This window comes from Carex rostrata, chromosome 14 (assembly GCF_964058835.1).
Source record: "Carex rostrata chromosome 14, lpCarRost1.2, whole genome shotgun sequence".
Classification (NCBI taxonomy): domain Eukaryota; kingdom Viridiplantae; phylum Streptophyta; class Magnoliopsida; order Poales; family Cyperaceae; genus Carex; species Carex rostrata.
This window is the reverse complement of record NC_135931.1, coordinates 8709361-8726530: the sequence shown is the minus strand read 5'-3', so window position 1 is coordinate 8726530 and position 17170 is coordinate 8709361. Positions and strand designations below refer to the sequence as shown.

Sequence of the window (17170 nt, the reverse complement as noted above, 5' to 3'; positions counted from 1 at the left end):
CAAGTTTTACAGACCATAGACAATTAGTTGTCATTTTAATCACATAGATATATGTTCTAGGAACATGATATCTGACAGACCCCGAATGAAACATTATACAGAATTGTGTTCGTGTCATTAATGCTTTCATTCAGTGTTAAGTTCTAAAGTATGAGGTATTCATCTTTCCTACATAAGAGATGTATCTGTGACTGTTACCTAACGCTATCTGTAAAAAGTAGCTATAACGGTAGCTCTTCGGTATACATAACTTATGCTGAGGAAGTGATGGTCTACTAAAAGTACTATTGTTCCTCGTATTTATTATACGAGTTATAGTGTCACTGGGCCCCTTGATAGAGTAAGATTATCAGTGCGCGGTATGATTACAAGAGTAATCATATTTGATAATCTACTCAAGATCAAGAAAATATTAAGTTTACAAGGATGACACACACCTACCTTGAAACTAATATGATAGCTATGAGACAAAGAATTAACACGAGTAAATTATTTACTGGATCGTGATATTGTACTGTACAGCATCATCTATGTAATTGGATGGTCATGATGCATTTTGCCAGATGCCTCTCATGATTATAGAAGTTAAAACAGTTTTAATTCTATTTACCAACATAACACAGATCCCATCGGGTCATACCATATAGGAGTTAATCGGAGAATCTTATTGTGATTGATTATAAATTGGTTATGATCAATAGTAAGATGGTTATAATTAATTATATTTGTTATAATTAATATATAAATGTCATACGGACGACAAAGCAAAAACACTGGTTAATTTATAAACGTGCCGGACACGTTGTATAAATTACCAAAACAACAACCGCAAAAGATATAATTGTTCAGAATAATTATATGGATATTATCTGAATTTGGGCCGAGGGCATTTTGGTCTTTTCACATGTCATCCTTATCCACATGACACGTCATCGATCTTATCCACATGACATGTCATCATCCTTATCCATTTAATGGCATACTTTGTAAATAGGCATATGTTGAGGGGTATTTCGGTCTTTTGCGAACCTCCTCAAAAGCCTATAAATAGAGGGGTACATGGAGAGAGAAACTCACTAATTCACTTGTATCATTTCGTGTCGAATCGAATCGGTATTTTCTCTCTTTCTCGTTTTCTCTCCCAAATAGTGTTTCGGTTGAGAAAAAAAAGTTATACGTAGTTGACGTATAATCTTGCGGGTTGTTGATTAGTAGATTTATGGGATTGGTGAATAGTGTTTTCTCGAATTTTGCGGTATTTCAGTTTTGCTTATTTGTGAAACTAAGTAACTGAAAATTCGTGTTTATGGGTTTTCATCTTTTCCTCGTGAATAGTATTTTTACAGAATTCTGCGGTTTATGGTATTTCTGGCAAAAGAAATAAACTGCTCTCTAGTTAGTCCTAGTGGATAACCTATAGAGGCACCATACGTTTGGTGCTCCGAGGAGAATCATTCCCGTGATGTAGCTCTACTATCTCGGTCTGCATTCCAACTGTGATTTGGAAACAATGTATAAATATGTTATATTAATCTATTTGATTTGTTAAATAGATTTAATGTTTTAGAAATCAATTACGGGAGTAGATCCTGAGCTTAAGTTGGCCGTAGAAATTTTTTGTTCTACGGTCATTCCGTAGCTTAAGCACAAAGCTAATTAATCGGTTTGAACTGTCAAAATCGAGCTAATTAAATGGGTTTGAACTGTCAAAAACCCAACAATATGTGTATGTTCACAGGATAACATGTGTATGTTCACATGATAATATTTCTATGTTAATAGGATAATATGTGTATGTTCACAGGATAATATATGTATGTTCACAAGATAATATTTGTTTGTTCACAGGATAATATGTGTATGTTCACAGAAGGTGGTCCCCAGTTTAACTGTCGATTGTACTTCAATTGTACTTTGTTCGTTGACCACGCGTTTTCAACAGCTTTCACGCGTTTTCATCTGGACCATGCGGTTTCATCTGCAGAACATCCATTGAACTTGTTTATAGGATTGTTTTCATAGTATTACCGGATCTAATGAACTTGTTTATAGAATTAATGTAAAAAGTCTAGGAATTTTCGGGGAACTAAGGACCGGGGACTGTTAGCTGCTTTCATAGTATATACCATTGCATTCATCTTATGAATCAAGATTTTGTTATTTTTTTTAATTTCCGTTAATAAAATATTCAGGAGAAAAAAGTGTAGAGATGGAGTCAAATTGAATTAGGAGGATCTCATCAGCAATATCTTTAATGGGTAAGAATTTAACAATGACATGTTAACTTGATAATTTCTATAATTGTTAAAAATAATTTATAATTTTATAATTCGGCAAGCAATGTATACTATACTCTATATACATTGTAAGTATGAAAAATAATAAATTTTTATCGTTCATCAAATGATATGAACTTTACAACAATCTATTTTTAAATGTTGGAGGTAATATATCCCGAGATTTTTATTTTTATCCAAAAAATAAATAATTTTATTATAAATAACCATTTTTTTCGAAAAATTATATTTATGTCCAAACCGCATATATTCTAGGCGGTCCGAATTGAAATTTTTTATTATTATTTTTTTTTTTTTTTTTTCTTTTCTTCCTTAAGCACTATAACTAAAATGCAAGTTAGCAATAGTTATGCCAATACACCAATTATTAAGGTTAGGAACTTTAAACTTCGAAGTAGATAGGTAATTATAATAGGTTAGTTAAATAAAACGTGTTTAATTTATCGTCTCACGAATAATTAGGGTGTTCTAGGATGAAACTTGGCAGTGTTGTTCTAGGATGTCGAGACTATATGTCGGTAAATTTGCATGATTTTTAGAGCTGTTTTGCTAAGAAAACCAGAGGTGCAAAGTTGGACCCCGGATGAAACATTCATCGGTTGGGGCTATTTTTGCGGGCTTATATCTCCCGTTCTGTTCGGATATTCTGCATGAAACTTGGCAGTACTGTTCTAGGATGTCGAGACTATATGTCGGTACATTTTCATTATTTTTGGAGTTTTTTTGCTAAGGAAACCAGAGGTGCAAAGTTGGATCCCGGATAAAACATTCATCGGTTGGGGCTATTTTTGCGAGCTTATATCTCCCATTCTATTCGGAGATTCTGCATAAAACTTATCAAAATCATATTTTTATATAAATAATAAAATTTTTAAGCTAATTGTAGCACTGCCAAGTTTCATGCAGAATCTCCGAACAGAAAGGGAGATATAAGCTCGCAAAAATAGCCCCAACCAATGAATGCTTCATCTGGGGTCCAACTTTGCACCTCTGGTTTTCTTAGCAAAACAGATCTAAAAATCATGCAAATTTACCGACATATAGTCTCGACATCCTAGAACAACACTGCCAAGTTTCATGCAGAATCTCCGAACAGAACGGGAGATATAAGCTCGCAAAAATAGCCCCAACCGATGAATGTTTCATCCAGGGTCCAACTTTGCATCTCTGGTTTCCTTAGCAAAACATCTCCAAAAATCATGAAAATTTACCGACATACAGTCTCGACATCCTAGAACAACACTGCCAAGTTTCATCCTAGAACACCCTAATTATTCGTGAGACGATAAATTAAATGTGTTTTATTTAACTAACCTATTATAATTACCTATCTACTTCGAAGTTTAAAGTTCCTAACCTTAATAATTGGTGTATTGGCATAACTATTGCTAACTTGCATTTTAGTTATAGTGCTTAAGGAAGAAAAAAGAAAAAAGAAAAAAAAAATTTTCGATTCGGACCGCCTAGAATATATGCGGTCCGAATTAAAAATTCGGCCCGCCAGGAATATATGCAGTTTGGGCATAAATATAATTTTTCGAAAAACGTGGTTATTTATAATAAAATTATTTATTTTTTGAGTAAAAATAAAAATCTCGGTAATATATCGAAAGTTCACAAAATAAATGGATTAATTGTAAAAGAATAAAGTTATACATAGCGAATAATTATTTAAATTTCTCATTTCGAAATATTAATATAAAAAGTTATATGTTAATGTTATGGCACCTCACCAAATTATTGTCAACTCAGTATACCACATAGCTAAATTAAATATTATATACGGACAAAACGCACCTAATACTCAAGTTACAAGATAATGCATATGAACTGGGTCGAGCTATGATAATTAATAAACGAAAATTATAGGGGCAGCAATTAACTTTGGAAAAAAAAAGTATTTTTGATTTATCTGGAAATTCAGTCTTAGATGAAACTTTTTTTTTTTTTTGAAAATGTGAAATAATATATGGAAAGAGTTTTTGTTTGAAGCTGAAAGCATGATTATTCGGGAAATAGCTAGACAAGGGTACTTATGCAAATACACCAACGAAGAAGGTGAAAAATAAAAAGGAAAAGAAAAGGATTGAAAATTCAATTCTCTCCATTTCATCTCTCACTTCCCGTCCTCTCCGACTTCCCTCGCATCTGAACCCTAGCCAGTTTCCTCTGCTCCAAAAACCCTAGCCAGTTTCTTCCTGCTCCAAAGCAGACACTCTCTTGTTGGCTCGCGACTTGGCTATCGCACCCGAACACTGGATCGGATAGATGGAAGGTCGGGATTCGTCTCCATCGCCCGGGGATGAAGAAAGTCTCTCAGCCACGGCGGCGCTAGCGAAAGAGGCTGCCGTACTCTTCCAAAACCGCCGCTTTTCTGAGTGCATCGATGTGTTGAAACAGCTCCTCCAGAAAAAGGAGGATGATCCAAAGGTGCCGCATCTTTCTCTTAATCTGGAGTAGATCTTCCGTAATTGACTTTGAACGCTAGCGTGAGGGATTAAAGATTACTTAGCTGAGAATTGGTTATACATGCTTCATATTTGTCAAATTACAAATTGTCATGGCAAATTTTCCAGCAGGATTCCTGGAATAGCTCATTACCTCTATGAAGCATCTTTTTAGTCTTTCTTTTTCTTATTTTTGACATCTATGAAATGTTTAGTGTTTATTTATGGAAGTAGAACTTTTGAAGATGCTTTAGGTCAGCAGTATCCATGTCGAAGTTCTGTAAATTTCTTTCAGTGGCCATATTTTTCATATTTGACAACTGTGGAACACACACCTTAGTTGTAGGGCTCTGGTTGATATGTTTTGCCACTCAATTTATTTATTTATTCTGTATTAATTTGTTAGGTGCTCCACAACATTGCTGTTTCCGAGTACTTCTCTGAGAGCAGTTCAGATCCAATAGATCCACGGAAGCTTCTTGGAATCCTTGAGAAGACAAAAGTTAGTAATTTCTGCTTATTTTCATCATACCTAACATCGTACCGTACCAGTTAGGTTTGGTAATGTTTATTCTAATTGCTTTAGATAAGGCATTCTTACCTTGGAATCTTTACTCCAATATCCTCCAACATCAGAATTATGCAATGTTATAATTTCCCTGCATGCTACATGCTGCATGTTGCATGCATATATGTAATATGTTGCTCACTTTTTGTTTATAGTGATAAAATATAAAAGAAAAGACAGATTTATAGATTTATAAATGATCAAATTTTAGTAAAAAAGAAAAATGATGCAATTAATTCATCGGCCAATTTGAAGTTTGCCCCATTGTTAGTCGCTATTTGAACCACCTTTCGCCGCCCACCTCATCAACAGAGTCGAGCATCGTAAACTACCTCTCTCTAGTTTGTGCAATTTAATTAGCATCAATAGACCTGAAGAACATGGATCTTTTTGGAGATTCACCAAGAAGTTTGTAATTTTTAAACCAGTTCTAACTGTCCATTTATTGGACATTATTGAACAACCAACCAATTTCCAAATTACTCTGTTCTTTCATCAAGCTTTTTGGTATACTCGACATCTTGTGATAGCCGGGCAGTCTAAAGCTTGGACTATTGTTTGCCAAGCAATAAGAGTGGCTTAAAATCATCATACCGGCATATGTTAAAAGGAAGGCTTCTTCTAAACAACATGCGTCACACATATCAACACACCTCATCCCTTCTTTACTTATTGAACTTGCCTTTTATATTACTCTGGACCAGTGTACTTCATTTATTGGAGCTCAAGCACCCTCTCAGGCTTAAGTACTGCGTATGAGTCCACAAGCCCTCTTTTCTATGCCGGTATTGCCTTGAGTTATTTCTCTTTACCCTTTCTATTATTTGCATCTTCACTAGCTGATCTTTTTCTACTTGCGTAGATGTCCCCATCATTGTCATCTCCATCAATCTCAACCATATCTCAAACTCCTCAAAGTCGGGTGGTCGATCATAACACACCTTATGCTTTTTCTTACCCTCGATGTACTCTGATAGCTATTGACATTCTCTGGACATTTGTTGCATGACTTTGCATTCCTGTTGCTTCCTATTATGTGTAGCTTTCCTCAATATCTACCACCATTCATTGCCTTCCCACAAACAAGGCACTTGATTCTATTCGTATCATCTGGATTTCGGAGGGTGATAGTACTTCCAAGCAGGGTCCTTGCAGTTGGGATAAGTGTTATTGGATTGTCCTTCTGCTTCCATTTATAGTTCACTGCAAAGTTTAATACATGCATAACTCATCAAATATCTAGTATTGGTATTTGGCACTTAAATTAGGAAGATGAATGATATTACGATACAATGTAATCTACAAAGAATGCAAACAGGAATCCTTTCAAATAAAGACGCCCTTCAATAGCAAAAGTAAAAAATTTACAAATTTACTGATAAATTTAAGTTAGTTTTGATTGCATTCTAGATTAGTAGATCTGATTATTATCGAAGTAAAATACAGGCTGTTATTAATCTATATTAAAAACAAAATGAAATGATCAAGATGATCTGGTATCTTTTAATCTGTATTAAAAATACACACTGTTATTAGTTGGGAAAAGATTACTTCCCAAAAATGGAAAAGAAAGGTGCTATAGATGCAAGGTTTGTTCGGATTTGCAACAAATAGTCAAAGAGGTTAGGTGTGCCACATACTTTTTGAAGAAGAAGAAAAAAAGAATTCCAATGAAAATTGATGTAATAGCAAAAAAATTACCTTGAGTGCTTATTCATACAAGTCTAAACGGGGCAGAATCGTGGAGAACCTGAGAAGAAATTGTTCACAAAGACACAATTTGAGTTGTATTTGATACAGAACGAGTTCGGGCTCTAGTACAATTTCATAATCATTTTCATTTTATCCCCTTTTTTCGTTAGCTTCTCTAATAAGCTCAGGCCAAAATCACTTATTAGGTGTATAAAAGTTAAAATTGGGCAGATGAAAGGACTTAGATTCATAACGAAATCAATATAATGGTAGGTGGGTCTTGGATGTAAATGAGTTCATGAAGTATGCGCCTCAATATGCCCACTGGCTTGATCGCCTCACAAAAAAGTACACAAAAGCGCATGCTTTGTTAACTGTGCTCGCTCTCAGCTTAAAAAGGTGAGGATGCCTTTCACTGTGATTTTGTTCTTGATTGTGTGCTTTTTGCGCCTCTTACTGCACTACTCTTCCCTCTACCATGTCCTCCTTTTCTCTCTCTCAATTTTGTTATATGCGAGGGATGGAACAAAAATCAAGCCTGACTGTGGCATTTTAGTTTATTCGTGCAAGAAATTTAGAATCTCCTCCAGCCATGCTGAGCGGTTGAAGTCATTTAAGGTAGTTTTGGTACGAAAATATCAAGGATAAGAGATTATCTAATGAGTCGGGCCTGATTTTTGTGATTCTCTAGCTTGGATTGGTATTGGAATTTTGTCACCTTGAGGAGAATAATTGTGTAGTCATTCATGTTTTCTCGCCTTTAAGCATTGGGCCTTTTGGCATAGATGTGATTTTTGTTTACTTTCAATATTGTTGGTAAAATTATTTTAATAGCCTTAACTGTAAAAGAATAAAACATTTTACAATAATACTCTCTCATCTGGTACCTTTAAGGTGATGTTCATGTAGGTATTATTACTAACTTCACTAATTGTTTTTAGATATAGTAACCCAACCATCCGATCTGTCTCTTATGACAAACATTTTTCATGGTTTTGTTAAATAAAATGTCATGCATGCTTATAATATTCCTTATAATCCAATCTTTTCCTAACTTATTTATGCAGTAGATGCACGCTAGTTTAAATCTAGCTGGTTACATAATAGAGATATTTTGTGTGTTCAATAATTAGAGCATTAATAGTTGAGCCTCTTGATAAAACCTTCGTCTCTGACAAAATCCTAAACAAAACATAAAAAGGAAATAGAGAAGAAAAGCAGAAACTGGACAGATACTTTACCACCAGGTTCAAAACTGGCTTTGTGTAACAACATTGATGTTATTGCAGGAAAAATGTGAAGAACTGGCTCGTGCATCTAAAGAGAAGGGTGAGGGTGATTCTACCAGCAGGGCTGGGGGTGGTGCTAGAGGAAGCTCCATCTTGTTGAATCAGATATCTGCCTCAAGTGGTGGCCTCATTGTTTATGGAGACGAATCTGACACAACAATTCCAAATTTGAATACTGTAAGTTTAACTATACATGGCGATTCATGTTTGCATCTGCAAAATGCAACTATTATGTGTGCCCTACAAGACATGAAATATCAGTTATACTCCTATAACTCCTATGAAACATGACGATGATGTTCATTCCCCTATTCAGTGCCCCCCTTCCATCAATGACAGATGGAATGGGGATGCTTGGAATGTATTTCCAAAAAGAGAGCTGAGATTTTTCTCATGTTCTATATGATAAAAGGAGATATATCCTATTTTTTAGGGTATATATCATGCTTAAGCTTTTGTAATGGCATGAATGACAATGAAAAGTTCCTTCTTTATCTGTTATCCTTTCACCAAGACTGGACATGATCAGTATCAGGATACTGTACGGTACATTCTGATTCCTTTTATGGGAGTTGGCTCATTTTCTGGCTCTTGTTCTTTACCATCTACATGTCTCATTTCCAGGCTCTTGTTCTTTACCATCTACATGAATATCCTTCCGCATTGGCAATTTTAGAGAAGCTATATGAAACGATCGATGACATTGATGAGGTACTGTATAATTAATTCTCCTTATTTATGATTTCTAAATAATGTTTAACCCAGCCAAATCTTGTTTTGGTTTACAGACAACAGCCCTGAATGTGTGTTTTCTCTTGTTGGACATTGCATTCACCATCCAAGATGCGAAAAGAGCGGCAGTGAGTTAATTCACCCTTTGAGTCCTATTTGATTTTATTTTTCTTTGGCTACGCTGCTGTTTAAAAGGAACAAACAAGAAAAACGAGATATGAAGATAACACATGTCCAGAAATGGGGTATAAAAATTATTGATGACATTTAAGCCACATGAGAAAATGATAAAAACTCTTCAAAGGGCATGAACTAGGTAGAGAATTAAGATAACTTAGTAAATAACTTGTTATTTTACTTTTTGATGAGATGCTAGTACTTGGAATGTGATTTAGCTTGACAATCTTGACAATTTTCAAGTCCGGTACTTCGAATGCTATGTAAACTTTGTGCATATCACATGAAATTGATAATTTGATGCAAGTTTACTGTTTATCAAATGATTTGAAATTACAATGGTCTATATATAATCGCCTTTCATGAAGTGACAAATGACCTTCAAGTTGCATGAGATTTGATACATAACCAATCTACAAGGCTAACAACACCTACAAATTTTTCTTTATTATCCTTTGAGAATTGGTGTCAGTATTGTCAAGTTAAGCTGTTGCCAACAGATCCCAACCCATTTTTTATATTGGTTGTTAAGATGCAGTGCAATAAGGAAGCATAAAATGACACTGTTTGCACTTTAGAGTTCAAGTTTGTGTCAAGTAGGATAAATCTCATTTTTTCAAAACAGTTAAAAGGATGAATTTCATCATCTAATTAAGAATTTAACCTATTATTATAGCTTTTAGTGACATGTCAGTGATATCTTTTGTAGGATGTAATTCAATATCTTGAAAAATCATTTGGCATCAGCACCGTCTCAAACCAAACCGACAATGGGACTGTTGTGCAGCCGCAACCTGCCAATCCACCAAAACCTTCTGTGAAAAATATCACCGCTCCTCTGGACACTTCTTCCTCTGATCCATCTGCCCTTCAAAATGCAATTTCGATGGACGACCCTGCTTTACATGCACGCAACCTAACCGATGAAGAGTACGAAAACCTATACTCAACCCTAGATACTGGGCGGTTTTTTCTAACTGATCATTTCTCTAAAACACCAACTGACCTCGTCTCTATTGCCACTCACGCCGACCTAAAAGTTAAGCTACAACTCTTCAAAGTTCGACTCTTGCTCCTTACACGAAACCTTAAGGTGGCAAAACGGGAACTAAAACAAGCCATGAACATGGCTCGAGGAAGAGACTCATCGACAGAGCTTCTTCTAAAATCTCAGTTGGAGTATGCAAGAGGTAATCATCGTAAGGCAGTGAAACTCTTGAGCTTACCTCCTGGTAACCGCACTGACCCGACAGCTGCTGCTATGTTTTACAACAACCTGGGGTGCATACTTCACCAGCAGGGGTCCCACCACACTGCAAGTATGTTATTTTGCAAGGCATTGAAGGAGAGCTCAGCCCTACATTCAAAGCCTCTACAACTGAATCTTTTTTCCCAGGAGAAATCATGCCTTATTTCTTACAATTTGGGACTTCAACATTTAATATCTGGGAAGCCAATGTTGGCAGCTCGTTGCTTTAGGGAAGCAGTTCCATTTTTTTGCAACCGACCACTATTTTGGCTCAGGTTTGCTGAGTGTAGTCTTTTGGCACTGGAGATGGGCCTCTTGACTGAATCAAGCTGTGGTAAAGAGGGTATTACTGTAAATGTTGTTGGTTCGGGAAGATGGAGGCAACTTGTAATTAATGGATGTGAAGGAAAAAAGTTAGAGAAAATTGATGGCGTGGAACTAATCTCTTTGCCTCGTGCTAGGGAGTACCTTGTCAATGCTATGCTACTGATGCAGGTCGCTGAGTCGGAAGCAATGCTTGCAATCCCACCAGACGATGTCCTGTCTGATCAAAGCCAAGCAAGAGCCTCAGGACAGAAGAACACCACCTCAGGTGGTACAGATTCCAAGGCAGCAACTCCCTCCTCAGGATCAGGGCAAGCGGGTTCTGGCAATGGAGTAGCAATTGGGGGATCAAATTTGAATGCGACCTTGCTGAGCTCAGTGGTGTCTTATGTGAAAATTTGTGAAAATGAGAACCTGAAGATTAAGCAGGCTTTGTTTGCTGACCTAGCATATGTTGATCTGTGCTTGAAGAACCCCTTGAGAGCTTTGAAATTTGCAAGGTCGCTTATTCAGCTTCCGGGCTGTTCGAGAAAGTACACGTTTCTAGGTCATGTTTATGCTGCTGAGGCACTCTGCCTCCTGAATCGGCTGAAAGAAGCCACAGAGCTGCTCTCTATTTACATTGAAAGAGAAAACAGTGTAATGCTTCCATTTAGTGAAGAAGATGAGTTAGAATTGTGGGTTTTAGAGAGAGATGGGGATGGGGATGAGACAGTGGTTGATACGGTAGTAACAAAACAAACGTCAGAGTCAAAACATTTTTCAAGTCCCATTTTAAAGCCAGAGGAGGGACGAGCCATGCTTTATGTTAACTTAAGTGTTGTTGCAGCCATGCAAGGTGACGTGGATCAGGCTGCGACTTTTGTCAAACAGGCTTCTGGTTCCATGCCTGAAAACCCTAGAGTTGTTCTCGCATCAGTGTATATTGACCTTCTAAAAGGAAATGCTGTAGATGCACTAACAAAGTTGCGACAGTGCCAGAATGTGAGGTTTCAGTCAAGTGGCAGTGTGACTGTCTAGCCTTTGATGGTTGGTCACTTTGTTGGTCACGGGGAAGAAGGGATTGTTGTGCCAGTGTTTTGACTGAATTGTGGTGTATAAACATTGAGACAGGGCTTAGATTTTTTTTCCTCGTTTGTAGCTTCGTTCAAAATTTAGGGACCTATCCATTTTTACTGGAATAACTAAGGGCTTCATGTAAAAGTTTTTTTTTGATGTATCAGTTCATCTCATTTTGTTATGGAGATACAGAGAGAACAAAGGCCGCTACATTCATTTAATTAAGCAAAATCAAGCGCAGTGCCGTTTATTCATGATGTGCTCTGCCTGATTGGTTTTCTTGTATAGGATGAGTTGTTTTTCTTGGACCACCCCTTTTATGAAAATTAAATCAGCATTTGACGGTCCGAATGGTTTAGTTAAAAAAATCTGTGGCATGGGGGTGCTTCGCTCCTGCCTTCAACCGACTTTATTGTGCTACCTTTATCATAAATGTGAATTCTTTATGAATTCGAATTTCCATGAAACTTACCCTTGTCTGAAATAATTTATATAAGATAATATCTTAATTTTGCAAACTGCGTATGCAGTTTGCTATCGTGCTTAACATGACATGTATACAGTATGTACATATATGCAGATTTCAACATGCAATCATGCGGACGTATACTACCACTGCATGCGGCATCGTTGATGGGAAAATCTACCATGTTGGCATGTTGGCTTTTCATGGCTGTGATTTGATTATTATAAAATTTGGTTACTTTTGACATCTGTCCTACAAGATTTATGACTCTGGGAATTACCTTGTTGATTTGTTATGACTGTGAAAAGATTTATGACTCTTGGTATTACCTTGTTGATTTGTTATGACTGTGAAAATTGACCGTGGATATTGACAGTCTAAATATAAAAGCCTATATATACAGTGACTTTTGTTTAATACATAAACAAAGCCGCATTTTAATACATTGGTCTTATGTTATATAAAAAGTAAATTTATATACATTTGCCTCAAATTCTTTTGTATTTCGATGTTTCTGTACTTATTTAGTTTTGATCAAGTCACCGCCAATTTTTGCATGAGTGGGTGTTTACTGTATCTTCTAGCCTCACTTATGCGCACAAATTCCCAAGTGTCTCCATCCTACTGTACAATCGAGTTCGGGTGCTGAGTCAGCTAACTAAGGTGCAATTTAAAAATAATAGACAATTCAGATTAATTTTAGCCGGATCAAATTCAATCCGATATTTGTTGTGATTGCAATGAAGTTGCTTTGAAATTTGTACCAAGTTAAAAAAAAAGGGTCCGACTGTAACACTTACACCTCAGGTACAATCAGGCAGTGACTAGTCCACAAAACCATATTTCACAAGGAATTTTTTTTATATCCTTGATATTGTTTTGAGCAGTCCATTTATCAACAGAATTCCAGTATCTTATATTTAGGTTCCAGGACGTTCATATTTTATCTTAAGTATACCTCTGATATATATAATCTGAAAAAAAAAATAGAAAAGTCAAGGGAACCAAACTCCTCGTTACATGCACCGTTTGTCTATCCCGTATCAATACAAAAGCCTGGCCAAGTGGCCAGCAATTTTAACCGACTCAACAGGAGTCGCAGTACTGCGCGCGGGTACGGGTGGCTTAATCCTCCTCTACGAGGAAATTAAAGCAAAATTTGTAACATATATTTAGATGAGGGTTCAAATGCCTTCATGTTTTTGTGTCTCCATCATGCCTCCATTTTTCTTCATCATTTTCAAAGTTCAAACAGTCGATCCGAATCGTTCAACCTAACCTCTATACTAAAATATGTTTGGAGACCAAATTTTATATTTTTATAAATTATTTTACTATTTTCTTAGATAGGTACAAAATTAGTAAATCTGAACCATCTAAAAGTAGTATTCTTTTACCTATCTAAAAAATAGTAAAAAAATTTCTAAAAATATAAAATTTGGTCTCCAAAAATATTTTAGTATAGAGGTTAGGTTGAGCGGTTCGGATCGACTGTTTGAATTTTAAAAATGATGGAAAGAAATAAAGGCATGATGGAAGCACAAAAACATGGAGGCATTTGAACCCTCCTCATCTAAATATATGTTACAAATTTTGCTTTAATTTCCTCATAGAGGAGGATTAAGCCACTCGTACCCGCGTGCAGTACTGCGACTCCTGTTGAGTCGGTTAAAATTGCTGGCCACTTGGCCAGGCTTTTGTATTGATACGGGATAGACAAACAGTGCATGTAACGAGGAGTTAATTTGGTTCCCTTAACTTTTCTATTTTTTTTTTCAGATTATATATACCAGAGGTATACTTAAGATAAAATATGAACGTCCTGGAACCTAAATATAAGATACTGGAATTCTGTTGATAAATGGACTGCTCAAAACAATATCAAGGATATAAAAAAAATTCCTTGTGAAATATAGTTTTGTGGACTAGTTACTGCCTGAAATTCTGTTGATAAATGGCCAGGCTTTTGTATTGATACGGGATATACAAACCTAGTCTCATTTTGCCCTTACCAATAGTACGGAGACCCTTCGTGAAAAATGCTCGTGTGCCATGTGCCAACTCTCCTATCCTACGCAAAGCATGTACATATAATCAGAGTATAATAAATGATATATAATTAATCAATTATAAATTTCAGAGTTAGAAATGTTTACATTTCGAACAAATGTCGATCCGCTGGGAATGTATCCAGACTTGGAGTGCTCGTCTCTTGGAACCGGAACATTACGATCCATCCCCTCCACGTGCTTACCAAACAGGTAGACGGATGCCATGCAGTTCTCCTGGTACCATTTTCGATATCTTATCAGGTCATTTATATCCCACGGATGACCTACTTCGTACACACGCTCTGCATATTGTGTCGCCTCGTTTACATGCCGACGGTGCACTTGCGCCCAATTGGCATTCCTCTTTGAGCCCCATTTCAACCTGTTTACAAGGTTAGTAGAATAAATAAGTAAACAAGTACTTTAAAATAAATAAACCACATATGATATGTGAATATTACTTGTGCAGCTCTTGGTGCTCGAGCATATCCTGGGGAAGCGGTGGCTCTATCTGTTGTCATCTTCCAAACTGACGCATGCAGTGATCAGGATTGTGATGCTCAACAATCCAATAAAAAATAAGAGGAGCGCGGTACAAGTAGTACGGCTAACAAAATTAGAGTTGCAATGTTAGGTAGAATTTATAATTGTGATGGCATGAATAAAAGAAAGAATACGACTTTATTACAATGTACCTAGTCCGTCCGGGTTCTTCTCGAAAGCTGGTGGTAAACAGATGCATATGGCTGCCAATTCACCATGTTATCCGTCAGTTGCTAAAGCTGGTTGCGGGGCATACTTGGACCGGAGGTTCCACCATGGGACGAGTTTTCCCAATTATGTGGGCCTTTTCACATGTCAGCAAAGGCTGGACATGTATCTTCTGTTTTTGCGCCCCATTTCGGTTGAGATCCCGGTAACGGCCGGTGAATTTGAAATCGGGTCCACGACCAGTGTTGCAGAAGCATGGTGGGACCGTGCATGGAGTGGCATGAAGGACTGGATGCGAGGCAGAGATTTCGATATAAATAAGCCAGAACAGCTCCGCCCCAATTGTAATTCCTCGGCTCGTCCAAGTTTTCAATCATGCTGAGATACCACAGCAGTATTCCGTCCCCGCTACTGTCAGCAAACATTGTATTCCCTAGCATGTCGAGGAGAAATCCACGGACATACCTAATCGTTAATTGTAGAATCTGAGTACTTTATTTAAAATATAAATAGGAATAGGGTTGTTTTCTAAAAAAAAATACTAACCACTTCAATTGTTCGTCGGTCGCATCTGTTGGTAATTTTTTGAAGCGCTCACGGAGTGCTTTTTTGGCCACCAGCAGGTCGCTAGTATCTTTTCCCCTCTTTTTCATTAATCCCTTCACTTCATTATCTTTCACGCCTAGCAACTCATACAGTCGGCCTTGAAAACTCGCCGAGTCTGTCATTCCCGTTACCGGATCCCTCGTAATAGGTAAACCCCACAGACAACTCACATCCTCCATAGTAACTATAATTTATTTAACTTGTCAGTAAGGAATTCAAATAAAAATATTTTTAAATTAGTTAATACCTGTCATCTCTCCGAAGGGAAGATGAAAAGTGTGCATCTCCGGACGCCACCGCTCGACAAGTCCGTGAATGAGGGCCACATCGAGGGCGATATCAGGCAATGTCGCGATCTGATATAAGCCCATTCGAATTAAAAACGGTGCGTACCTCTCATCAAACTCGCATTTGTGCCGATAATGTCTCACAGTTAAAATATCCGTACTCTAAAGTAAGAAAAAAATCAATTACAATATAATTTGATTACTTACAGAGTTATGAAAAACGAAATAGGTAAATGTTTACCTCCTTAGACTCCTCAGATACTCTATGATTGCCGTGAACTATCCACAATAAGGGGCTAAATTTATGCTTAAGTACTTGGTCTGTCATACTACAAAATTCGAACAATATTGTAAATCACGTTAAATTTTTCTAAATTATTGTAGACTATTTTGTTATTAATAAAATAATTTTCTAAATTAATAGGGTAATTTTCTGGACAATTTTGGTATTTTCTAAATTATTCTACACCATTTTGGTATATTCTAAATTGAGTTAGGCTGGGGTGCTATGGATAGCATAGTGGCCTCTATGCTACGGCTCAATATTTGAGTTTTTAAAATCCAAACGGTCGATCCGAACCGTTCATCTTATTCTCCATATTAATATCTGCTTGGAGACCAAATTTTATAATTTTCTGAATTTTTTTACTATTTATTAAGCCACTTTGAAAATCGCTAATCCAACGGTTTTACTGTTTTGTGCAGCCACCGTTGGATCAACAATTTTGTAAAATACTTAATAAATAGTAAAAAAATTCAGAAAAATGTAAAATTTGGTCTCCAAGCAGATATTAATATGGAGAATAAGATGAACGGTTCGGATCGACCGTTTGGATTTTGAAAACTCGAATATTGAGCCGTAGCATAGAGGCCACTATGCTATCCATAGCACCCAGCCTAACTCTTCTAAATTATTGTAGACTATTTTGGAATTAAAATAAAATTATTCTACACATTTTGATATTTTCTAAATTATTCTACACCATTTTAGTATTTTCTAAATTATTCTACACCATTTTGGTTTTTTCTAAATTATTCTACACCATTTTGGTATTTTCTAAATTATTCTACACCATTTTGCTATTTTCTAAATTATTCTATACTATTTTGATATTTTCTAAATTATTCTACACCATTTTGGTATTTTCTAAATTAATAAGACAATATTCTAAATCATTTAAAATGAACTAATTAATTATATTTTAAATTAAAATT

At 36.3% G+C, this 17170-nt stretch overlaps 1 protein-coding gene across 1 annotated transcript; it reads left to right on the top strand.

Annotated features, from left to right (window-relative positions):
* The first annotated feature begins 4348 nt into the window (after nt 1-4348).
* On the top strand, nt 4349-12088 carry LOC144565073 (Tetratricopeptide repeat (TPR)-like superfamily protein). The gene is made up of 6 exons (XM_078314703.1): nt 4349-4727; nt 5151-5246; nt 8294-8470; nt 8918-9004; nt 9082-9153; nt 9912-12088. The coding sequence occupies exons 1-6, from the start codon at nt 4566-4568 to the stop codon at nt 11793-11795; spliced, it is 2478 nt and encodes an 825-aa protein (XP_078170829.1). The 5' UTR covers nt 4349-4565; the 3' UTR covers nt 11796-12088.
* The last annotated feature ends 5082 nt before the right edge of the window (nt 12089-17170 follow it).

Bases quoted from the DNA above. Each gene is read 5' to 3' on its own strand.
- LOC144565073 (XM_078314703.1), top strand. From the start codon at position 4,566: ATGGAAGGTCGGGATTCGTCTCCATCGCCCGGGGATGAAGAAAGTCTC. The intron at 9,005-9,081 runs GTACTGTATAAT...TTTGGTTTACAG, and splicing joins CGATCGATGACATTGATGAG to ACAACAGCCCTGAATGTGTG. The intron at 9,154-9,911 runs GTGAGTTAATTC...TATCTTTTGTAG, and splicing joins AAGATGCGAAAAGAGCGGCA to GATGTAATTCAATATCTTGA.